Raw genomic sequence first — 23,697 nt, 5'->3', positions numbered from 1 at the left:
GACTACAAATAAATTGGCTTGGGAACAGCAGGAAAACAGCCGAGAAACTCCATTTGTTTTCACTTGAATTTTTCTTTGGATATGTCAAGTGAAAAAAGAAAAAAAAAACTTGGCAGATCACAAATATTTAATTTTAAATTTTAAAAGGGAATTTTTATTGAATGATGCCGTTTCTTCGATTTTTTAAATGGCAACATGCATTTTTATTTAAGTAATTTATTGCGTAACCAAGGTTACAATTACCAATTACTTTCTTATTTATAGGATCTTTTACATCATAAAAAACGGATGAAAATTGCATTCAAATGTAATCGTTTCTATGGTTACGCTAATGTCGATCAGAATCGTCTGCTACGACGTTTCGGCAAGATTGGTATACGTGAGTCCACATGCCATGAAATTACATTTTGTTGTTGCATTTGAAAAGTTTTGATACATTTAAACTAAATGTCTGCCTTAGTCACGCGATGTATCAGTTCAGTCTATTTACTTCGTTCACATCCGGTACTTGCGTCTGTAGTTGTCAAATTTCCGACTACTCAACGTCCGACATGTGATGTTTACCGGTTCGATTTATGTAACCGATACTACTCACGAAAGCCATGTAATTCATTTTCCAAATCTCTACACATCTCAACTATTTATAATGCTCAAGGTAACCAACAGTCAGAGCAAGAAAAGGCTAAGAGTGAAGTGCCGAGTAAAGCACAAGACCAATCAAATTCTGATAGCCCTCCAGCTAAGGTTTCACTCTTTCAAAGATTTAAACAAATGTACAAGGACTATTGGTATGTCCTGATTCCTGTACATGTTGCAACTTCTGCCGTTTGGACCTGTGGCTTCTACTTTGCAGTTAAAAAGTAATACCGTCTTTATGTGTTTTTTTAGGAATTTCCTAATCTGTTGTGTTACAGTGGCCTAGATGTTGTTGCACTACTAGAAAATATAGGAGTTGGTGAAAAAATCATAAATCCTCTTAGAAATTCAAGTGTGGGGTACTATGCCCTAACTTATGCGCTCTATAAAGTGGCCAGTCCTGCACGTTATGCTGTTACTATTGGAGGTAACTTACAATTTTCATTACCATCACACTCTAGATAAGTTAATATACAATACATATTCCCATAGGCACCACCCTTTCCATAAATTATCTTACTCGCTGGGGCTACATCAAACCAGCATCCAAAGAGAAAATGCAGGTGTTCTACCAAAAACATAAGGATGAGTTCTCCAAGCAAGGTGACGTTTTCCGGGGAAAACTAAGACAACATAGAACGGATTTAAAGAAACGGATGACGTTCGGCAAGAAAAAGCTTAAAAAGTGAGATAACCCTTAAATGTAAAAGTTGTGAAAGTTATATGACAGTTTATTGTGTTACGACAAAATCAGACTACATAGTCAACAATTCTTTGAAAAAAAAATGTACGATGAGCTTGGCTCTTCCACAGGAAAATAATCTGCTTGTAGCTTGCGTTAATACCCCTTAAATAACTCCAGGGTGATACTACATGGTACCATGTAACAATTAAAGGCCGGTTATACGATATAATGACTTTCAGGTTTCTTAATGAACCTCCTTAGTCTCTTAACGCGATCACATCGGCTGGAATAAATAATAAATCCGATTATGAACAAAAATGTGAAATAATTTGGCGAAACAACATACTTTAAACGTGACTTTGGTGGCAGTGCGGCGGATCTTGACGTTCGGATTTTGCTTAGAAAAGTATTGTGTGATTGTACTGTTGGTCATTCGTGGAGAGTCGGATGTTTTCTTTTTGAATTGGGTCTTTTTTGGGTTCGACGCCTTGTTTTCTTGCTTTCTTGTGAAACTATCCATAGGTGCCTGTGGAAAATACTTTGAAGTACCTTCGATCTGTTCTTCACATCCAATGAGAGCTTTCATTTTGACATCCTGTTTAAGGTCTTCGGCGCATTTTTCTTGTAATGGAATTCTTACAAATGGATTAGTCACCCAAGGCTGCACTATCATTTGTCCGGGAAAACAAGCGAGAAGCGGTTCCAAAAAATTCCAAAATTGCCGAATGATGGAAAGTGATTTCTTATTGGATATCGGGACTGATAGTGGTGGCTCAAGAAAAACGCAGCAAGATGGATACGTGTAAATGATACGTGACGGTCCTACGTTTGTAAATGCCACGTTAAAGTATACCATTCCAGTCGACTCCTCTGGCAAGTTGTACCCGTACTAAAGGAAAAGTAAAACAGTTAATTACCAAGTTAACACTTGCTCACGATATTTATGATTTATCACCTGTTGCTGCCAATAGTTGCACAGGTCAGCGTAATTACGAAACGGAGAAGATTCAGGCAGGTTTCGACTGACTGAAATTAGGGTGCCGACTCTAACCCTAGTTAGGAAAAAAGCTAGTTATTAGACTTGTAAAAACAAACAATAATGTAGTTACTTTGGCAAGTAGAAGAAGCGGTGATCAGGGTTAGGTTCAAAGTTAACGATTGCATTTGAATCTTCTCTGAAACGGATGAGATCCTCCAAGTTCATAACTAAATTGTGGGGTGAAATCGGATACAGCTTCAGTTCTCCACCGCGGACCCACACTTCAATAAGGAATCCTTAAAAAAGGGAAAGAAAGATTGTACTTTCGATTAATTTACAATCGCATTTGAATTGTGGTCACCTGATAAGCGTATTTCAAATTGGACTGCTTGAAACGTCTCGCTTGTGTCTTCCACATCCAAAAAATTTTGCTGCTCTCGATGAATAAACCATTTCCCGACAGGATTCCAAGCTACAGCGAGTCGAACAGAGAGTGTGTACGCAACTGAAAATCTAATGTCTTCGAGAGAAGCCACCCGAGTGAATATTTTGGACGCCGGGGATATCAGATCAAGTTGAATTAGTTCTTTGAAAAGTCCATTTTGTTGTTCAACATGGCAGAGAATGCCAATTTTCTGTTGGTGCTGATTTATGGGGTTGCAAAACAGTTGACTACGTTGAGAAATAAGGTAGTGACAAGCTTCTTTTCCTGTGATCGATCCATTCAAATGAAACTGCGAATATTTCCAGTCGACTAAATGTTGAGTATGAATCGTGCAAATGCACTTCATCATGTCGAATATTCTTTTACTTGCGAGAGCTTATCAACAAAAGAAGAGCCTTCGTGTCCCGTAAAGTTTAGACTGGCCGACGTTCTAATCCGTTTGCTGCACATGGGCATGGCAAGAAAAGCTTTGACATGTTCTTTCGCCGTAGAACACTCTGAAAAAAGAAGGAAGGGATAGAAGCCTTCGAATCCCCACCTCCGTCGTTTCCTTGTCAAATTCCCATAGTTATTACTTGCATGCACGTTATTATGTATTTGTATTTATTTTTATTTGGCGAACTGAATACTTTAAATAGTTTACGGTGTGTAAAAACCCAAAAAGATTGCTATTTGAATTCAACATGGTTGAAGTGTTTGCCGCTAGGCAAAATCTAATCTGGGTATGCTATTGGATTGTTGGTATTGAGGCGACTAATGTTCTAAATATGCGATATCATCTGTTCGACAAAGATTCACTTTGTTATATGTCCCACGTTGCAAAAGAAGTTTCGTCGTGCTCTTCAAAAAATATATTAAGTTGAAGAAGGGCGAAAAGAAATTTTAAGATTATGCAAGAAAATGTTTCAGATGCATAATGAGATAAGGTTGCAGGAAACGGGTTGTTGCCCATCAACCCAAAGGGCGGACGTCAGGGCTGAGAGATAAATAATAAATTGAGGAGATAGCTATTCGGCGATCGGTTGACCGGCCATTTTTTTCTGTCGTCACGCGTTTCCTCGATTGAGTGTAACGCCGTAAGATGGCACTTAAAACCTCGGAATTCGAGTAAAATTTCCAAAACGTTTATCGAAAGCTGCTGTTCAATTCTAATGTAATTCATTAAAATACTCTCGCCATTAAATCAAAAGTATAAAATGGCAATTGCAGATGGAATCATTAGCTAATAACAAGCGTTTTTCAACGATACTTTTTCAACTGATTTGGTATTACGTGCGCATCTGGCGGCTTTAAACGATACTACTTCTTATTGAGCCACCATGCTCTTCATCAGAGAGAACTAGTCGCTGGCTTTTTTAGCTGGCTGGGAGTGGGAGCGTCGCAAGGCTGGGTAACTTTCTTCGACAAATGAACGTGAAAAGTTTCATACGTTGTGGCTGCTGACATTGTAATCTACGCAAAGATTTTTCGATATTCGTTTTCAAATTTTCTTCTTGCCGGCCGAGCTATTAGATTCTGTCCAACGCCAAACAACAACCGATTTATTTCAAACACCTTCCATCTTGCAGGTAAGAAAATGCCAAAGTACTATGTGGACTAGCCGCGAGGCTTCAACTTTTTCGTCCACCTAAACCGGTCATATCCTTTGTTGATGACCCAACATATTGTACATTCAGTTAAAATATGGTAACACCTGAGTGCAGTAAGAAAGTAAAAAAGTTAACTGCCCTAAAATGAAGTTGTTTGTTCTAAAGCCAGTGATAAAATTGAGCACTTCAGGGCATTGAAGTGCGAGCTATCAGTTTATCCAGTTTGGTGTGGTGTTGTTCCCATGTGTTACAAAATTAATTTTACATTTAGGTGCCTTTAAGCAGGGAAGGTGTGAACCAAGCAGATCTACATTTTCCACCATGCCTTTAGCCAGTCAAGCTAGGGTTTATGCAGATGTGAATTTGCATAGAGCAAGAGAATACTGGGACTATGAATCGCATGTCATTGAATGGGGGTAAGTTCAGTCTTTAGCCATATATCCTTGCATATACCATGCAATGCAATCATTATAATTAAAATTGATATCTTTAGGGAGCAAGATGACTACCAACTTGTTAGGAAATTAGGCAGAGGCAAATACAGTGAAGTCTTTGAAGCCATCAATGTAGTTACCAACGAAAAGTGTGTTGTAAAAATCCTCAAGGTAAAAAACATTGTTATACGATCAAACTTAGTTCTAGTGATCATAACCAAGTGATTGTGTTTAAAAATTATGTTATAGCCCGTCAAAAAGAAGAAGATTAAACGCGAAATAAAAATCTTGGAAAATTTGCGTGGCGGAACCAACATTATTACTCTACAAGCGGTGGTTAAAGATCCTGTGTCAAGAACTCCGGCATTGATTTTCGAACATGTCAACAACACGGATTTCAAGTTACTTTACCAGACATTGACGGACTACGATATTCGGTTCTATTTGTACGAGTTGTTAAAAGCCCTGGATTACTGCCACAGTATGGGCATTATGCATCGGGACGTTAAACCTCACAACGTTATGATCGACCATGAAAATCGTAAGCTTCGATTGATCGATTGGGGTTTAGCGGAATTTTATCATCCTGGCCAAGAGTACAACGTTAGAGTTGCTTCAAGATATTTCAAAGGTTCCTTTTAGATTTTTAAAAGCAACAACACAAAATTATGCGTTTACTTACATTTTATCTTTTAAACACAGGACCAGAGTTATTGGTGGACTATCAAATGTACGATTATTCCCTTGATATGTGGTCACTCGGTTGCATGTTAGCTTCAATGATATTTCGCAAAGAGCCCTTCTTCCATGGTCATGATAACTACGACCAGCTGGTCCGCATCGCCAAAGTTCTGGGTACAGAAGAACTTTTTGAGTATCTTGACAAGTATCAAATTGAACTTGATCCAAGGTTCAATGATATCCTCGGCAGGTATAAATGATTTCGGGAAGCTTGTTCATTTATTCCGTGTTCCTAACCTTCATTCCATTTCCAGACATTCACGCAAGAGGTGGGAACGCTTCGTGCACAGTGAAAACCAACATTTGATTTCACCTGAAGCCTTGGACTTTTTGGACAAACTTTTACGGTATGATCACCAGGAGAGGCTCACGGCTCGTGAAGCCATGGATCATCCTTACTTTTGTAAGTATACAACACATTTTTAATATTCAATAGTTGATTAAGTGGATAGGTCATTGGGATACGTATCAAAGAAGCATTAGTCATAGCGAATATTTATTTGGTGGTGTTATCAGTAAACTTTGAGCTAGTTGACATTTTCTTGTAATATTTACTTTTTGAATCGTACGTAGACCCCATTGTGAAAGAACAGAATCGACTGGCAAGTTTGTCAACCTCTCCGACACTCTTACCACCTGGAACGTCGGTAGGAGGCGGTGAGTAAACCATTGTAATCCACCGGTTAGGGAGGGAGACTGCGAAGGGAATAATGACAACAAATGTTCAGTCCGAAACCAGCTACGAAAACCCTTCCACTATTATCCTCTTTCGCTACGTTCATAGTCCCTGTCCACACCTGTTTATGTTGACACCTCTACTTACAAGTTCAACACGGCAACATGTGGGGCAGCCACATCTCCCATCCCATCCCTCCTTTTTTGTCCAATACAAATCATCAACCCATTTGCCCTTTATCTAATCTAACGAGAGTGGAAATGACAAATATCTTGCAAGGGAACGCCATTTCTCTGGAAGTGTATCTTTGATTTTGTCCCTTCTTCATCCTCTCCTTCTCCCCGCCTCTATACACACAGTTCTTAGGTCATGCTCCTTAATTTTTTTTTTTTTCACTTTCAATACATTGTCATTTCATTCACTTTCACGTTCAAGTGTATCAGTGGCCGTCAATACACATGTTCCTTGCAACGTATTAACTAATGTCATTTTCATTCTCGTAAAGAATTCGATGAAGCGTAATTTGGAAGAAGTCTGTTATAACCGATGATGAAAGGCAAATAACAGTTGGTAATATGTTTGAATTTTTCTATGAGCAGGTACAAGTGGCGGAGCAGGACCAAGCGGAGGTGGACCTTCACAGTAGAATTCACCGAGAGACAATTGCCGTGTAGTTGGCTGGGGAAAAAAAAACGATTGTACCTGTCAACTAATAGTGACGTGGAATTGGGTGTGGAAGAGGTGTTAGTGAAGAGACGATTTTGTTTCCCTTAACACCATGAAAAGAAGTGAATGGAGCTAAAAAAAAAAATAATAATAAATTTAAGTACCATCTTATTACATTACTGTACGTAAAGACGGTTTTCACATGAACTGCATCCTGGCCGGTTGATAAGAAACGCCAAAAGCAACTGCTGTTTAAACACGTGTACAGTCTCTATACTTTTTTGTGGTGTTCTTTTCCCTATGTTTAAAGATTCTGTCTTCTCCTGTTCATCCTTTTACTTCCCACCACCACCACCATACCATGTCATGTGTACTGCATGAAACCTAATATTTGAACATTTTTTGTCTGGGTAACGATGAGTGCCACAAAAGTTCGTCCTCCCGTAATCCGCTCCTTAATATTAAGCGTTCCCCCTTTTATCATCACCGGAACTGAACGAGATCCGCATCTCTCTCTTGCTTGTATTCAAATATTTGGCATTTTTGTCGTATTCTGATGAAATTCGTCTCATTTCCATAATTCCTCAAGTCCATGAACATTGTAAGTTAGCAAGAGGGATGCTTAAAATTACGTTTTCTACTACTAAACAGCTTTGGCTTGGAAGTCCTTGCCAATTATAGATAATTTTGGGTTCGAGTTTTAAAAGGGATGTAGTGTCTAATCGTATATTGTGTAATAAGTAATCGTCAATACAATCTTCAGTTTCGCAAATCAGGGATTCTATTTTCTATTAAATTTTCTATGAACGCCATCTATTGGTCGTGTAAAATGAAATTAGATATTCCCTTCCCTACCGGTAAAACCTGTATCGTCTTGAGTCTTGACAGAAGACCAGAGCAGACTAGTAATCTGTCCCAGTCAATTATCGGCAGTGGAGCTTTAATTTGCAAGTTTAGAGGTTCGCTCAAAAGTGGTGACTGCCAATTTCAAAGAAACTTCAAAGTCTCCAATATGGATGTATATGATAGCTTAATACTGTAAGTGGTTAATCATTTTATGTATTAAGTGTTTCAAATTTTCAATGGGGTTTTATTTAATTGATGAATCATCACGATTATTTGTTATCAGGCACGAAACTTCCGATCAGTTTTTTATTGAACCCAGTCAAAATCCAACAAACATTCTTGTCATTGATAGACTCAACCATGAATTTAGTTTAGTTGATGGTAGAAAACATGTCCCTAGTACTGCAAAGAGCCGATCAATTTTTGGAATTGTTGGAACCATTCGTCTTCTCGCTGGCCCCTATCTGGTTGTCATCACAAAATGTTCAAAGGCTGGAATGGTTAATGGTCAAGACATCTGGAAAGTTGATGAAACTGAAATCATACCGTTTGCCAGAACTATTTTACATCTCAATGAAGAACAAGTAAAATTTTGTCACCTTTAGATTAACATTTATATTCAATTTGAAATAATCATATTCAACTTTTGATCTTAGCTTGCAGATAATAAAGTGTACACAGCAATGATTGAGCATGTCCTCAATATTCCACACTTGTACTTCTCATATACATATGATTTAACACATTCCCTGCAAAGGCTGCACAACACTATGCCAGAATTTTTACAGGTTAGTCAAATTCAGCATGAACAGCTGAAAAAAGTTTTCTATTAATTTATGTGTTGTATTTAATTTTCAGATACCATTACATGAAAGAGCTGATGAAAGATTTGTTTGGAATCGTCATCTTATTCGTGATCTGGTCAGTCAGCCGGAGATGGCCAAGTTTGTTTTACCTGTAATGCTAGGATGTGAGTTGACTTTCTTTTCCCCCCAAAAAACTGTGTTAATTTTTCCCAGCTTGTTTCTAACATTACCGTTTTAAAACAGTTGTTCAGACCCATCACGTTACAGTTAACCGGAAGAAATTACTCTACACGCTTATTTCACGGCGATGCTGTTACAGAGCTGGTACTCGATTTTTCATGAGGGGCGTAGATCAGGAGGGTCAAGTGGCCAACTACGTTGAAACAGAACAAATTATCGAATATCAAGGCGACAAATGTTCTTTTATTCAGGTAACAAGTTTTGTTATTGTGTTCTTGTTCGTTTTGTGTTGTTAAACTTTATCCACTTTAGACTAGGGGATCTATTCCAATCTTTTGGTCTCAATTGCCCACCCTGAAATACAAACCGAAACCCGAAGCGGTACAGGGCGCTAATCATCTGGAGGGACTTTCCAGACATTTCGATTTCCAAGTTTTGAATTATGGGAAACAAGTTATCCTAAACTTGGTAAGTAATTATAGTAAATTTCATTGGCAGTCACTATTTTTTTACTATTTTTTAAACATTTCTTCACATTAAGATTGATCAAAAAGGAGCAGAAGGGAAACTAGAAAAAGCCTTTTCAGATGTAATCAACAGCTTTCGAAGCCCATTTGTAAAGTAAGCCAATCTTATCCCAGCAATACTAGATAAATTTGCATTCAACGTCGATTTTTTATTGCCTTAGATATGAAGCTTTTGATTTTCATCACGAGTGTCGAAAAATGCGCTACGACCGATTGAGTATTCTTCTCGACCGCGTCAGCGCGGAACAAGAGGAATATGTTTATTTCATGCTGCTTAAGGATGGAACCGTTGTTCGCCAGCAAGACGGTGTTTTCCGAACGAATTGCATTGATTGCTTGGACAGAACCAACGTCTTACAGAGTCTCTTAGCTCGACGAAACCTTCAACAAGTGTTCATGGTATTTCTATCTTAAATAATTAGAGACTCCGGACAATAAAAAAAAAATGTCTTGTGTAATCTTGAATTAATTTCAGAAATTCGGAATTTTAAGTGAAGGCCAGCGCGTTGAAGATCAGCAAGATTTTGAAAGTCTATTCAAGAATATTTGGGCAGATCACGCTGACGTCATTTCGACTCAGTATTCGGGTACAGGAGCCTTAAAAACTGATTTTACTCGCCTTGGGAAAAGGACCAAAGCTGGCTTGCTTCGTGATGGAGTCAATTCGCTCGTCCGCTACTACAAGAATAATTTCGCTGATGGTTTTCGACAAGTACATTTCTTTTTCTTCGAATTTATTTCAATTGGTTGACCTTTCTGTGTCTATTGACAATCTTTTATTACCCCTGCAGGATGCCATCGACCTCTTTCTTGGTAATTATGTAGTTGAAGAGGGCAGACTTGCACCCCGTATCGATCGTGGTTGGAAATATTTACTGGTTCGTATTACTATGTTTTCCTTTCACTTTTTTTTTTTACTATGTGGAATGTTGTTATTTTTTCGTCTAGCTTCCCGGAATCTGGTGTATCGCGGCCACTATGGTATTTGTAACCGTCTTGCTCCCGAGTGGTAAATAATTTATTAAAAAATTTCATTAATAGAAACATATTAATTTTTTTTTCTTCTTAGAACTGAGCACCGAAAGCCTTTTGTATCTTCTTTTTTGGTCGGGGATGGCAGTAGCATCTTCTTATTTTATCGTTGTCAATGGCCCTGAATTTGTTGACTGGCCAAAGCTAGTTCGCAGAAATCAAATACCCAAACAGCTGGAATTGTAGAGTTTAATCATTTACAAGTTGGCGATATTTCACTAAAAATTTTCTCTTCCTATCACCTGTTTTAAGCCCTTACCCTTTTTTCCTGCAATTGGCTACTAAGTGTCCCCACACAACTCTTGGTTGGATAGTTCTTTAAAGATATATTGTAGAACTTCAATAAAAAATTCTACAAAAGATTCGTTTTCTCATTTGCAGTTATAATGTATCACAAATGGAATGAATATTAACACAACCATAACAGATAAATCTGGAAGTCTAAATACATCATGATGCATTAAAATCGAAAGTAAAGGAAGGCTGCATTCGGTACTTTACCAACTTCCTGAAGTAGTGATGAAGTGGATTTCTTCTTCACGCTTACTCCACTAAAGGGGAAAGTCAGCCTATAAATGTGGATCCAGTACATCGGAGCAATTCAATTACCTTAAGTATAGCATTGGCCGCGTTCATTATTGCCGTTTTGGTCGTCATCGGCTCTACGACCATATATAGTTCATAAGTAGGAGTAACCTTGAGATAAATCATATTATTAATAATCTAAATCTAAAAAAGGTGCGCCATTTTCTTTTGAAACAACTTACCAAGCCAAAAAGTATCTCTTTTTCAGCAGTGTGACACATCATTTTCAATGGGCGTGATGGAGAATGCATGCGACCGTGAACATGTCGGTAGAGATCCATTAAATAGAGCTGCCCTTGTTCATGTTGATAAGGCGGACCATTATTAGAATAAGTGTACTGAGCAGACAATCTTGACTTGTACACAAAATGCCGGATATCCGAACAGCCCACTTGACTTAGGATAGGGCAGATCGAATGTAAAGCAAGAGTGATCGATTCGAGAATGTTATTGTGGCGTCGTAGTCTCTGGACAAAGGAACCAAAATATCGATTAGATTAAGCAACCAAGAAACTGAAAAAAGAATTTACATCGACGATATTCTTTTTGGCATCGGAAAGACTGAAAAAAGAATCACGATCGGTAGTAAAAAAGAGCAGGCACGCTTGACAATCTTCACTCAGGTATGACGCATGAACGTACAAAAACGCTCTAAATCGAGAAAATAAAAAATGAACAAATAACAATGTCTGATTTTGCAGTTTTGTAATGGATAAGGGCCAGACCTCGGATCGTAATGTGGAAGGCATATGGGGGTCCAACCTTCAGCCGTTTTAAATGTTTCGGATGAATTTACTAGATTGATGATTAGATGTACATCAGAGGGATGAAGCAGGTGCTTTTTGTTAACACGCACCAAACTGATCAACTGATTGTTACCAATCAACACAGTGAAGACTAAGCCCTGCAGAAACGGAAAGAAAATGTTTAGTCACCCGAGACGTGAGCATTTGAATTCTAACTGTAAAGACACCTTAATTTTGCTACATTGTTGATGTATAGTTTGCGTGACCGCATCTCGGTCACAAGAAGGCATCGGTAGGCATTTGACTGCACCAAGTAGAACGGAAAAATCGGTGTCCATGTAGTTGACCAAATTATCCATGAGTCGTTCGGAACCAGCTAAAAAACAAATAATGATATAAAGGAAAGATTTTAACTCGATTACTAAGAAGTTAAGGCCTACCTAAAAGCCTCCGAAGATCGTAATTTCGCCTCTGCTCAAAGATTTTTTCAAGGTGTGCTCGGGTAATAACGCTAGAGATTTGATTGAAGATATACCTAAAAAGGCAGCAATTTAGATTTGAAACTAACTAAAAAATAAATAATTGCATTACTCTAATTGCAGCTGCAACTGAAGTACACTATCTCGTAATTTCGAAACAGCTACCAAAATTAGAGGTGTTTTGTGTAGAAAAACAAATTTGGTATCACCAGCCAAAATCATGTCCATGGAGTCTTCCCCATCTTCCACAAATGAAACAAGTGCCTGCATCACTCCAAATAAGGTAACAAGCTGCTCCTCATTTCCATGTCTGTAATTTAAAAAGAAAAACAATTAATTATAAAACATGACAAATAGCTAATTCAAACCCAACCTTGTGTAGATGGGTTTTCCTGCTTCACTCAAGACAAAGAAATGTTTCTTTTGATTTTTCCACAGCAAGGAGTCTGATCCACTCTCTTCATCACCAGCAGCAGCTGGCAGGGAATTTTCTTCCAAGATTGATGAAGCCTGATTCATTAATGCTTTTTAACAAATCTTGAGGGGAGATTATTACTCAGTAAATCTCACATTGGTTGTACGTGATATGGAATCCTCATTTTGATTGCTGAAAGAATCTCGTTCTAAGTAGACCCTGGGCCGTACAAATTGTTGGTCTTGGTTATTGGAGACAAGATCTGATTCAAAAATCAAATCAGGTTGAGCTTCAACGGCAATTTCTAATAATCCGACATCACCGTTCTGAAAACCATCAGTACAACCGGGGTCTGCAGGAGGTTGTATGTTTAAGCTCACATCATTGGAATCACTATTTGTTCTGGTACCACTTGAATTATTTAGACTTTCATATGGATCACTGCTGTCAAGAATTCCATGACTGGAGCTAGTAGCTGTATCAAAATTGTCAACCGAATTCGAAACAATAATTTCGCAATCTACTACTTCTGAAGCCATGTTTACTATTAAAATTATGCTTCTTACATCACCTGGCGGCGTGTTTTGAAGGGGCGTGTACAGAGGGCGGCGTTTAATGTCAGATGTCACAATAAAATGGGTTGAAGTTCCGATGATTGAAAAACGTCACAAATGCAGAGAAAATTAATTTGAAAAAGGTAATGGACTAATGGTGTGCTTTTTATATACTGAGATGGAAAAGACAACAATTAATTAATCGAGTTCCTTGAATGACCACCAGATGGCTCTAGAAGCCAATCAAAACATTATAATACGGACCGGATGCAGTAAATCGTGGATTTAGAAGATGCGGTAAAATGATAAAGAAAAAGAAGGGAAATGTCTAAAACAACGATTTCGAAATTCGTCGGGGCTCAACCCGAATTAAGGTAAATTTTAAAAAATGCGAGAACCAAATGTTAATTTTTTTTACACGGAATTTTATCAATTTTGGCATAGACCATAGAGTATTTTTGCGTTTCTCTTAGCTTTTTTCCCGCATTTTAGTCCCTTTCACTTTTTTCACAAAAATATCTCCTTATTTGGGCTGATCTCTGAACGGGCGCGGTTTGTGTTGGTGTTAGCACCCGATTTCGTCCACAGGTCTCTACAATCTGTTGAAGTTCTTATAGTTATTGAGTTTATTTTATCGTTGTGTTCATTTCAAATGCCGCCTGGGTAAGCTATTGATAAGATAAATACTATTACTGATATTAATAAGCTCTTGTAGTGGCCACACATGAGATAACACATTTAGTTATCAATTGCCGTTCTTCACCCCATAAATTGCTGGACATTTCGGTTGTGTTCACTGGAGAAACTCCATTTTTCACCATGGCAAAAAGACCTAACATTCTTGTTCTTAAACCCTTTGAAAATAGTAACCTTTACCTTAGAAGAATGGAGGATAAGATGAAACCAAGTGCAAGTGCAAGTGAAGTAAATGAACTTGAGGGTTTACTTGAAGACCTAACATCTAATGATGTTCCGAAGGGAATTCAAAATCAACCACTTCCTCAGATACCTAGCTTGAATTCAGTTCAAACTTACATTTTAAAAAATACTTATGCTAACAGCCCTCCTAAACTTCCTTCTAGAAACCTTAAACCTAGTAATATTGATAGGTATTGTGGTTTAACAGTTAGTATAGTAGATTTCACACATTCTGAATTTCAAGAAACTAATAGTGTTTTGAACTTTAAAGCGATATGTACAAGAACACCCAATGTGTGAGGTGTGATTATGGTTTTGAGCCTCATGAAAAGATTGTCAATACAAATGGAGAGCTGTGGCATCCCCAGTGCTTTGTGTAAGTACTCACACTAACATTTTTACTTGAAATTGAATTCTAATTTCTTAATCTTTTACAGGTGCGCTCAATGCTTTCGCTCCTTTCCAGAAGGAATTTTTTACGAGTTTGAGGGTCGCAAGTATTGTGAGCATGATTTTCAGATGCTCTTTGCTCCTTGTTGCGGTCGCTGTGGTAAGCGTTAAATCGATTGACTAATTCATAGATTTTTAAATAATAACGCATTTTTTGTATTCTTAGGTGAATTTATCATCGGTCGCGTTATTAAAGCAATGAATGCCAATTGGCATCCCAAGTGCTTCCTCTGCGAGATGTGTGACAAAGAACTAGCCGACCAGGGGTTCATTCGTCACCAGAATAAGGCACTCTGCCACGATTGTAACGCTCGAGCAAAAGCCGCCAGCTTGGGAAAACATGTTTGCCATAAGTGCCAGTAAGTGCTGTGTATAGTTGAAAATTTCATCGGAATCTAAGGTTCATTATTTTTATTTAGCTCTATGATTGATGATCGTCCGCTACGTTTCCGTGGCGAAGTCTATCATCCTTATCATTTCAACTGCTCGTCTTGCGGAATTGAACTCAACGCGGACGCACGTGAAGTTAAAAGCAGACCAGGTTTCACCGCTAATGAGATGGTATTTCACATTATTTTTTAACATTTAATATCTTTGTGACAATTGTTTTAAATTTACACAGAACGAGTTGTATTGCTTGAGATGCCACGACAAAATGGGTATTCCAATTTGTGGTGCTTGCCGTCGTCCAATTGAAGAGCGTGTCGTTACGGCGTTAGGAAAGCATTTTCATGTTGAGGTATAAAACTTAATGAAATCATCACAGGGATTAAATTTACCTATTACAATGGATTGATTTGTAGCATTTCGTATGCGCCAAATGCGAGAAACCGTTCTTGGGTAATCGCCATTATGAGAAGAAGGGTCTTGCCTATTGCGAAACCCATTATCATCAGCTTTTCGGCAATCTTTGCTTCGTTTGCAATCAAGTTATTGGAGGAGATGGTAAAGCATTTTATACATGTTCTTCTTTTAAGACATTAACACCTTGATTGGCTTTTGTTTTCAGTGTTTACCGCATTGAACAAAGCCTGGTGTGTTCACCATTTCGCTTGTTCGGTTTGTGACACAAAAATGTCGCAGAAAACCAAGTTCTACGAATTCGACTTGAAACCGACTTGTAAAAAATGTTTCGATAAATTTCCGGCTGAACTTCGGAAGCGTTTGAAGAAAGCTTACGAGACTAGCCCGAGGAAAAGCTCTGCAGCGAATTAGTATGGGAATAATAAGTAACGAATCAACATAATTGGATTCGTTTTTTTTCCCCGGCTCTTGTTTACCTTTTAATATTCTTACTCCTAGTAAATTGATAAATATGCTGAATTTTAAAATTCTTTTTCCTTCACAAGGTGCCTTGCTTTTACTGTATCAAAGATAAGACCACAAACTTTTAAATTACAAGTTAAGCGATTAATGACTTTACGTCTGCCGATTAGCGTAAGTACAAGAATTATTCATATTTAAATTCTACAGGATTTTCGTGTTTTTTTACTTCACTTCTCGCTTATTTCTGTAAGCTACAGTCACACTTTTAAAATGTTTCCCTCATTGAAATCACTTTCAAGTTCACAAAAAACAACAAAATATCTTAACAACTGCTGACGTGTCTTCCGAATAATGATTTTTAAACATGTAATAAACTAATAATCTCACAGTAGCGTTTACAATTTTATCAATGCGTTCACAGGTCATGAATGAGAAAAATTAACTGTCGTTCAAGATACTAAGACAGACATTTACCTAAATGATAAGATCCACAATCATGATAGGTCACAAAAGAGAAGGCGCTCAAAAGAGTCATGTAATAACTAAATTTCGATATTGATTAAATTTTAAGTTAATGCCGCTGCCGACGCAACGGAGATAAAGTTAAATTGAAAATGACATGAAAACTCATAAGAAGATATTACTTTTGAAGTATGCACTGATGATATGAGATCAGTTAACCCGGCTCTTTATAATTTATTAATTCAAGTTTGACTTGTTAGAAAATAGAGAAATAATCAAATTCGTTGTCGAGAATTGATCGTTGGAGAATTTTGACAAAAATGTAAAAATCTCCGTTTTGTTGTAGGGTGAGCTAATAGCTAATAGCCTTTGGCGATTTTGGTGACCTTTTTTGGAAATCATTTGTGAACAAAGTACGACGACTTATGAACGCACCCCGTAAAAAGGTGTAGGCCGTCTGCTATTTTTGCCACGTCTGTGAGAAAGTGACAGATGTCTGTGTTCGATTGTGTTCGTTCGTTCTGTCACGTTTCGTTCTCCCGCTCCCGTATTATTCACTTTGTATCAGTAGTTATAAACTGCAGTTTGTAATTAAGCTCAGCTCTTAGAATTTCCGCGATCTCTTAAAATTGTATACAACGGTTTGTGTTACAGAGCTCTTTTTCTAAGGTCGAATTTGTTTGTCTTTTCGTTCCAGTGACGCACAATGTAAAATCCTTTTGCTTATTATAGTCTTCCTTGTTATTGCTTTAGCCTGTCCTTGCTAAGGTGCTGTGTGAACATTTTGATACCCCATAGATTTACATCAGCATAATAGTCATGTACCTGACAACTGTGATTATGAATCTCTCAATATTCGTCATGCCTTCTGTACTTGGAGTATGTTTTTCATAACATTTCTCAGTTTGAACTTGTAATTGATATATTTTTAATTTACAGGCTGCAAATTTGAAGGCTTAGCCATTATGAATTCTTTCCCTAATGTGAAATTCAAATCATCTAACAATCTTAGAAAAAGAATTGTAGGAAAGAAAATGGGTCCCCAGACAGAGGACAACAATTGTGAAGTCATTGAAATGATTGAACAAATTCCTACATCTGATACTAACAAAGATGATGATTGGGAAAATAGTGAAGAAGGGGAATGTGAAGTCATGCTGAAGACATCATCACCAAAGGCTATCAATGATGATATTGTTGAAGAAATTGAAGAAGGCTTCTGGCTACTTGCCTTTCAAGTATTCTTTCCATTTCTCATTGCTGGATTAGGGATGGTGGGAGCTGGGATTGTGCTTGATATCGTTCAGGTAAGAAAAGGAACATTTGATATCATTTTTCATTTTTTATGAACAGATTTTATTACAAAAACATGTATTTTATTTCCAGCATTGGAATGTCTTCCAAGTGGTAACTGAGCTTTTCATTTTGGTGCCAGCTTTATTGGGGCTCAAAGGCAATCTTGAAATGACATTGGCTTCTAGGCTGTCTACTCTAGCGAATCTTGGCCTAATGGATTCGCCAGATCAGCGCTGGAGTTTAATCAAAAGCAATTTAGCATTGATACAGGTATGTACAGTTTGTCTAAATCCTAATTCCAGGAAGACCTTTGAAGATTTGACCCAAACCTCTTCTAGTGTCAGGCAATTGTCGTGGGCTTTCTCGCATCAATAGCTGCGGTTATCATGGGTTGGATTCCCGAAGGCACATTTGACATTTATCATGCATTGCTCATTAGCGCAAGCGCTGTACTTACTGCCTCCTTTGCAAGTTTTGTTCTCGGTACAGCAATATTGAGATAAACAATTTTTGCAATTGCGATACTTAAGTTTTCCTTTCCAAATTCATTTAGGTATTATTATGGTGGTTGTGATAATTATTTCTCATCGTTTCAAAATTAATCCGGACAGTAAGAAATTATATTCATTTATTATTTTTTTTTCTTATTAAAAATAAAAAAAAACAATTTCTTCTCAGATGTAGCGACCCCAATTGCAGCCTCGCTAGGAGATTTGACCACTTTAGGGCTTCTGGCAGCAATTTCTACTTGGCTCTTCAATGCAATCAGTAATTTTCTGTGAATAGAGTTAATGGTGTGACTGAATGAATTAACTGAGCTCTGATGTTTTGTCTAGCAAACGTTGAAGCTGGTCTTTGGTGGATATCTCCATGCATTCTATGTGCCTTTATCGCCTTGCTACCATGGTTGGTTTGTGTTGCCTCTTCCAACTCATTAACTCGCGAAGTTTTGTCTTCCGGGTGGTCTCCTGTACTTGCCGCCATGACAATCAGCAGGTGAGAGTTACAAATCATACGCCTTATGTTCATCAAATATAGCTTCTGTTTTCTGTTACCAGTATGGGCGGAATAATATTGGACTGCACAGTTAAGGCTTACAATGGAATTGCCGTGTTTCAACCTGTTATTAACGGGGTCGGTGGTAATTTGGTTGCCGTTCAAGCCAGCAAGTTATCAACTTGGCTTCATAAACGTGGACGACCCGGAGAATTTCCCGTCAATAGTGCGAGCGACAGAGTTGTAAGCTCAGTCTGTGTCAGCCCTATATCCGCTTTCTGTACGGGAGGAGTCCACGCTAAAACAGCTCGAGTTCTACTTTTACTTGTAAATTAGAAATCAAATTAATAATTTCTGTTGTGGTAATAACAACCTTTATGTCTATTACGTAGGTACTTCCAGGTCATGTAATCTTTACGCTTGCTATATACTACCTACAAGCAGGGCATACTAGCCTTACTCCGGTGTTTTTTGTGATCTACATGTTTTCTGCTTTTCTTCAAGTTAGTTTGTTACATAATAGGTTTTCTTATTGCTTAATTTATAATTTGTTTTCTTCAAAATCAGGTATTATTGTTGCTGTACATCGGTCATGTAATGGTACTGTGGATGTGGAGCCGCTCTATCGATCCAGATAACTCTGCGATACCTTATTTAACTGCGTTAGGAGATTTACTGGGAACAGCTTTTTTAGCACTTGCTTTTCATATCCTCTACTTGATTGGTGATAAAGATAGCGATGTCGGTGACTAATTACTGCGCACAATTTGACCCTAAATGTATCAAAATGCTTAACCTGACCCTAAACTCACAATGAGTAAAACTTTGTATGATAATTTTGTTTACTAAATCAAATCTATTTCTATTGCTATTCAATTTTTTATGTTTACAGTTCTGTTGCAATTTATCATAAATCTATGGAACAAGAATGTATTAGTGGTTATGCATTGCGAATAGACAATTATGGGATCACGGTATGAAATTGAGATATAAAATTTAGAAACCAGAGTCATACTTGTTTGGCTTTCTTAGGTAGCGTTCCAAATGCTGGAATTGCCATTTTTGTACCTGTAGCCACGGAAGTGAGATTGGCACCCTGGCTTAGTGGGACGGTTTGATCCCATTTCGATTTCCTCTTTTTCTCTTCATCAGTCCCACCGCTACTGCCCGATTTTTTAGGAGCTGTTCCAGACACAAACTCTACCTTTGTTCGTTCTCGTCGCTCTTTTTCGCGTTTCTCCATTTCTTCCCGCTGAACTTTGGAAAGGTTTTCGTAATAGGATTCTTCACCCCATTGATAAGGATCATAGATGGACTGCAAATTAAAAGTAATAGTTAGTTCTATCCAAGCAAGTAATCCAAAAAAACGACTAACAGGTGGATAATTAGTTCCAATTTCTTCTATGTCTAAGTGGTCAATAAGCTTTTCATAGATGCTGGGGTTTCGGAACTGCTTCCTTTGTTGAATTTGAAAATTCAAAGATGAAATATTTCTTTGTAACATGCTTTCATATTGTCTTGTAATTTTTTCTTGTAAATCAGCTGGACATTTTCCAGTAGGCTCTGGAGGGAGCAATTCTTCTCCAGGCAACAATTTGATTGGTTCAGCACTGGGGCTGACAGGTCTGCTGGACCTTATAACAGGGAACTCTACCCTGCTATTACTATCTTCTTCTTCCCCGTCATCTTCATCAGACATGGCTTCATCATTATTGTAGGAAACAAGACGTGCAGCAACACGTCGAATCTCAGCAGCTACATTGATAATTTGAAATAATGAATTTGAATGAGGAAGAATAAATGTAGAATTACCACTTATGCTGCTCCCCGACTGTGGTGTGTTGGTCCCAGATTTATTACTCTCTGGAGTAGCAATTGAGGTAGCAGTATTGGTAGCTGTAGATTCTTTTTCTACATCCATATTTCCATCTGATGTGAGGGAGGATGATCTTCTTTTCCTGTCAGAACGTTCTTCATCTTCCCCTTCTGAGTCGGTGTATGTGGCCGTCAATGATTGCAACACTGAGATCGAAGATTTCGACATTGCACCTAGGGAAAATTCAAAAATATGAATTATGTGAAGCAATCAAATTATCTTCGATTTTTCATTTACCTGATGTTAACCTGTAATAAGAAAAAAAAATGGTTTCAACAAACGATAAAATCTTGTTCGTTGTTTTGTTGTGGCTGCTGCAATTGCAATATCAATTATCAAACGGCGTTGCCAGTATTTGGAAAAATTGACTCCAATTTATAAAATATATAAATATTATAAATTTTTAAATTCCCCATTTTATAACTAATTTATAACTGTTACAAAACGTTAAATATTTTGTAATAGATGAAAATCTATTTCATATTCATGAAAATAAGCTTAATCAATTGGAAAGACTTGCAGATGGTGAATCGGTGACGACGGTGCCGGACAGAAGGCCAAATAGACAATGTGCATTTGTGACTCTAGACCACAAATAAAAAATTGCGACACTAGGCCCGAAAGAAATTGTGCGTTAATGACAAATGCCCAAGTGGTCAATTGACTCAAGCGACAGAAGTACAAAATCCTTAACGTCATAAGACCAAAGGGTCTTTGGTATTTAGCGACACAATACCAAAAGACTTAACCCTAAACGTCATAAGACCAAAGCGTCTTTGGTATTTAGCGACACAATACCAAAAGACTTGGCAACGCTCAGCAGACGAATTGTGGGAATTAATTTACACAAACAACTCAGCGTCTGCGTCACCAATGGATTATTCATATTTCTTACTAGTGACGCTAGTATTGTTATCTGTGGTCAATTGCTTTTAAAATACCAACGTTTACAAGAGGGAGCACTCGCTTATGAAGCCATGTACGGGTAAGTTATTATTTAAAACTAAAGCCAGTTTGCTCAACATCAACCTGAGTTTTTTTTTGTGGAACAGGGTCACCTGGGACTTTCAAGCTAGGGAGCGAGGTTACAACGCCTTTGACTATTATAATGCAAACGCCGAGCTGAAGCAGGTTGGTTTTCTTAATAAATTCACGATCCAGTGGAATAATATCTTAACATAGCAAATGTTTGTGTTTACTGTTTTTAGGTCATTGACCAGATTGCTTCAGGATTCTTCCGCCCAAACAACCCACGAAGAGTTCTGTGATATCTACAACAACCTTATGTACTACGATTGTTTCTTCTGTCTGGCTGATTATGACGACTACATGGCCGCCCAAGAAAGGGTTAACGAGGCCTACAAGGTAAAAACACACAGCAAAGCAATTTTCGAAATAAAAATGAGCTAATATATTTTGTGTGATTGGCTATTCAGGACCAGAGCGTCTGGATGAAGATGTGTATCCACAACATTGCTTCATCTGGTAAATTCTCCAGTGACAGGACTATCGCCGAATACGCATGTGAAATATGGGGCGTTGAGCCTACGTGGGATAAGTTCCCTGCTCCTCACGAAACTATTTAGGAAGGCAAATGAAATGTTGAAGCGTCTATTTTATCACATTTGCATATTATAGGAGGAAAAGTTTGCAAAACGTGTTCACAGTAATCATCACACAATCATGTTACAACTCGACTAATCTCCTGTAAGTGGAAGAGTTGTAACCCGATTGAATAATGTGTGGGAAAAGAACGATCTTGTAAATCTTTTAAAGCCGTCTCTCCAGACTGTTGTAGCCACAATGTCATTTATTGTTCATGTTTGTTATTTTTCTTGAATTCTAGCTTCGATGTTGTTCTGTTTCTGTCACAGAAAGAACTTTAATGTGAGTTTCTATTTCTTCTCTTACCATTTTAAAACTATTGTGGTCATTTTCAAAATCCCACCTTGTTTTCCTTTCTATGTAGTCAAATGTAATGAGAATGAGGAAATAGATATAAATCCGCATTACAAATCTCACAGGACGTTTTTGTTTACGATTGTGTATTTTTCATATTGTTCCAACCTGGTTCCAACTTAAAGTTGCACTTTCAACTGGCCCTCGCGGAGACAATTACAAAAACCAAAGAAGAGAAAGTAGAACGGAGACAGCCTTGCGAATAGATTATGCACATCTAATTAACGTCCATTCCAAAAAATCAACTCGGTCTCAAAATTCTCATCAAAGAATACCGAGGTAGGCCTATCTAAATAACCCTTTTAAAATTTAGTTTTTTTTTCACGATACAAACGATTAGTTCTAGAGAACAATTTCTTCCTGTGTTTTTTTTTATTTACGGAGAGAGATCACGCTCGACCTTGTTCAGAAACGAAGCGAAAAGCTCTTACGAGATGCATCCATGTTCGTTCGAGAAAACCGCTTGACTAAATTTTAAAACATCCACATGAAGAAGCATCGGCATAAATTTAATTGGGTTGTGTTTTGTCTCATTTTGGCACGCGGTTCAGTTCGGCCGAGCTGGATGCAGAATTTACAAAATAATATGAATATGAGGTATAAGCCGGTATAAGCCTAGAATTTGGATTGTGGTGCAGGTCGACGGATATGGGCAATTGGGCATGACAGTGATTCATTCCGTTGTGAGGACTTTAAGAGGTTAAAGTCACCGTCATCTTTCACGTGCTCAAAAATGAGCTCATCATCCAGTGCCAGCAGTGCTGGTTCGACGCCGCCTGCGACTTTATCCGCAACGAGCGAGAGGCGAAATTTTGCGCCAAGGACGGATACACTTGCGTCCTGTGTCGCTCACCCGATCAACAGCCTCCGCATCTGCACCCATCCAACGCTTCCGTCGATGCCTTGACACTGGCACCACCGCCGTCGGTCTCGGTCCAGGCCGCCGACAATCAGGCTGGCAATCGGCAAAACAGGCAGTCGTTATCGGCCACTCCGCCGCCTAGTCCCGTTCCAGGTGTACTGCAGAAATTGGCCGGTGGGCCCTTGATCAACGGATCATCCAACAGCATCCGCCCCAAATCCCCGTCCTGTTTTTCCAGCCAGTTCCTAATGGACGGCGTCTCGTTCTCAGAAGGCGGAATAACACTTGCGATCACTACAATGACTGGACCAGCCCCGTCGCCGGTGTCGCAATAAATAGTCGCTCGAGTCTGACGACCATCCAGGACAACGTCCAAGGAGACGGTCAAGAATAAGATTCCCTGTTCAAAGACGATACGGTGTTGACCCTGCGTGATGCTGAAGACAGGCGGTTGCCCGACGTCCCCGAGATCGTCCAGAGCGACAACGGAGCGCTGATTTTACGCAACAAGCGCCAACGAAACCTGCAGAACCGGGGCATCGGGGCGTCAAAGACAAGAAAGAGGACGCCATGGACAATTACAACACGGCC

At 38.4% G+C, this 23,697-nt stretch overlaps 9 protein-coding genes and 1 long non-coding RNA gene across 17 annotated transcripts in view; 6 read left to right on the top strand and 4 right to left on the bottom strand.

The window, feature by feature from the left end:
- The window catches only part of LOC124316145, a 411,551-nt gene that overhangs the window by 40,614 nt on the left and 347,240 nt on the right, over positions 1-23,697 (bottom strand). The window lies entirely within an intron of this gene.
- LOC124316505 (uncharacterized protein C18orf19 homolog A-like) lies at positions 295-1,454 on the top strand. Its single transcript, XM_046782495.1, has 3 exons — positions 295-860; positions 915-1,063; positions 1,129-1,454. The coding sequence occupies exons 1-3, from the start codon at positions 448-450 to the stop codon at positions 1,323-1,325; spliced, it is 759 nt and encodes a 252-aa protein (XP_046638451.1). The 5' UTR covers positions 295-447; the 3' UTR covers positions 1,326-1,454.
- On the bottom strand, positions 1,480-3,978 carry LOC124316333 (uncharacterized protein C18orf63-like). The gene is made up of 5 exons (XM_046782221.1): positions 2,662-3,978; positions 2,431-2,596; positions 2,277-2,373; positions 1,668-2,210; positions 1,480-1,604 (listed from the first exon to the last, which is right to left on the bottom strand). Exons 1-5 carry the CDS (start codon positions 3,092-3,094, stop codon positions 1,596-1,598), a joined length of 1,248 nt encoding a protein of 415 aa, XP_046638177.1. The 5' UTR covers positions 3,095-3,978; the 3' UTR covers positions 1,480-1,595.
- On the top strand, positions 4,104-6,868 carry LOC124316380 (casein kinase II subunit alpha). Of its 3 annotated transcripts, none has more exons than XM_046782294.1 (8): positions 4,104-4,313; positions 4,620-4,750; positions 4,828-4,939; positions 5,018-5,399; positions 5,471-5,699; positions 5,764-5,912; positions 6,083-6,166; positions 6,785-6,868. In XM_046782294.1, exons 2-8 carry the CDS (start codon positions 4,656-4,658, stop codon positions 6,829-6,831), a joined length of 1,098 nt encoding a protein of 365 aa, XP_046638250.1. In that variant the 5' UTR covers positions 4,104-4,313; positions 4,620-4,655; the 3' UTR covers positions 6,832-6,868. The 3 variants fall into 3 exon arrangements, with proteins under 3 accessions (XP_046638250.1, XP_046638251.1, XP_046638249.1); XM_046782293.1 differs by having other exon boundaries at positions 4,105-4,313; positions 4,606-4,750; XM_046782295.1 differs by lacking the exon at positions 6,083-6,166 and having other exon boundaries at positions 4,606-4,750.
- LOC124316214 (phosphatidylinositol-3-phosphatase SAC1-like) lies at positions 7,730-10,604 on the top strand. Its single transcript, XM_046782022.1, has 12 exons — positions 7,730-7,889; positions 7,981-8,281; positions 8,354-8,485; positions 8,556-8,667; positions 8,747-8,934; positions 8,996-9,151; positions 9,225-9,304; positions 9,372-9,609; positions 9,686-9,922; positions 10,002-10,088; positions 10,159-10,219; positions 10,280-10,604. The coding sequence occupies exons 1-12, from the start codon at positions 7,864-7,866 to the stop codon at positions 10,426-10,428; spliced, it is 1,767 nt and encodes a 588-aa protein (XP_046637978.1). The 5' UTR covers positions 7,730-7,863; the 3' UTR covers positions 10,429-10,604.
- On the bottom strand, positions 10,554-13,027 carry LOC124316224 (protein SAND-like). 2 transcript variants are annotated; one of them, XM_046782037.1, is made up of 11 exons: positions 12,790-13,027; positions 12,623-12,729; positions 12,426-12,562; positions 12,165-12,362; positions 12,014-12,108; positions 11,801-11,949; positions 11,553-11,731; positions 11,358-11,478; positions 11,010-11,294; positions 10,852-10,938; positions 10,554-10,793 (listed from the first exon to the last, which is right to left on the bottom strand). In XM_046782037.1, the coding sequence occupies exons 1-11, from the start codon at positions 13,004-13,006 to the stop codon at positions 10,740-10,742; spliced, it is 1,629 nt and encodes a 542-aa protein (XP_046637993.1). In that variant the 5' UTR covers positions 13,007-13,027; the 3' UTR covers positions 10,554-10,739. The 2 variants fall into 2 exon arrangements, with proteins under 2 accessions (XP_046637993.1, XP_046637992.1); XM_046782036.1 differs by having other exon boundaries at positions 12,623-13,027.
- On the top strand, positions 13,284-16,043 carry LOC124316321 (LIM and senescent cell antigen-like-containing domain protein 1). 4 transcript variants are annotated; one of them, XM_046782195.1, is made up of 8 exons: positions 13,284-13,395; positions 14,211-14,315; positions 14,377-14,489; positions 14,556-14,748; positions 14,809-14,950; positions 15,012-15,128; positions 15,193-15,334; positions 15,399-16,043. In XM_046782195.1, exons 1-8 carry the CDS (start codon positions 13,346-13,348, stop codon positions 15,602-15,604), a joined length of 1,068 nt encoding a protein of 355 aa, XP_046638151.1. In that variant the 5' UTR covers positions 13,284-13,345; the 3' UTR covers positions 15,605-16,043. The 4 variants fall into 4 exon arrangements, with proteins under 4 accessions (XP_046638151.1, XP_046638153.1, XP_046638152.1 ...); XM_046782197.1 differs by lacking the exon at positions 13,284-13,395 and adding an exon at positions 13,527-13,609; XM_046782196.1 differs by lacking the exon at positions 13,284-13,395 and adding an exon at positions 13,533-13,684.
- On the top strand, positions 16,569-19,285 carry LOC124316257 (solute carrier family 41 member 1-like). Its single transcript, XM_046782092.1, has 10 exons — positions 16,569-16,996; positions 17,057-17,424; positions 17,504-17,683; positions 17,752-17,896; positions 17,967-18,023; positions 18,092-18,181; positions 18,250-18,409; positions 18,472-18,736; positions 18,802-18,912; positions 18,977-19,285. The coding sequence occupies exons 2-10, from the start codon at positions 17,083-17,085 to the stop codon at positions 19,160-19,162; spliced, it is 1,536 nt and encodes a 511-aa protein (XP_046638048.1). The 5' UTR covers positions 16,569-16,996; positions 17,057-17,082; the 3' UTR covers positions 19,163-19,285.
- On the bottom strand, positions 19,324-20,630 carry LOC124316455 (SAP30-binding protein-like). Its single transcript, XM_046782428.1, has 4 exons — positions 20,523-20,630; positions 20,222-20,458; positions 19,785-20,164; positions 19,324-19,724 (listed from the first exon to the last, which is right to left on the bottom strand). Exons 2-4 carry the CDS (start codon positions 20,451-20,453, stop codon positions 19,419-19,421), a joined length of 918 nt encoding a protein of 305 aa, XP_046638384.1. The 5' UTR covers positions 20,454-20,458; positions 20,523-20,630; the 3' UTR covers positions 19,324-19,418.
- LOC124316612 lies at positions 21,146-22,306 on the top strand. 2 transcript variants are annotated; one of them, XR_006911843.1, is made up of 4 exons: positions 21,146-21,270; positions 21,338-21,416; positions 21,494-21,650; positions 21,722-22,306. It is a non-coding gene; the product is annotated as an uncharacterized LOC124316612 (long non-coding RNA). The 2 variants fall into 2 exon arrangements; XR_006911844.1 differs by having other exon boundaries at positions 21,250-21,264.

The sequence above is a fragment of the Daphnia pulicaria genome, chromosome 12 (genome assembly GCF_021234035.1).
Source record: "Daphnia pulicaria isolate SC F1-1A chromosome 12, SC_F0-13Bv2, whole genome shotgun sequence".
Taxonomy (NCBI): domain Eukaryota; kingdom Metazoa; phylum Arthropoda; class Branchiopoda; order Diplostraca; family Daphniidae; genus Daphnia; species Daphnia pulicaria.
This window is presented reverse-complemented; position numbering and strand designations above follow the sequence as displayed.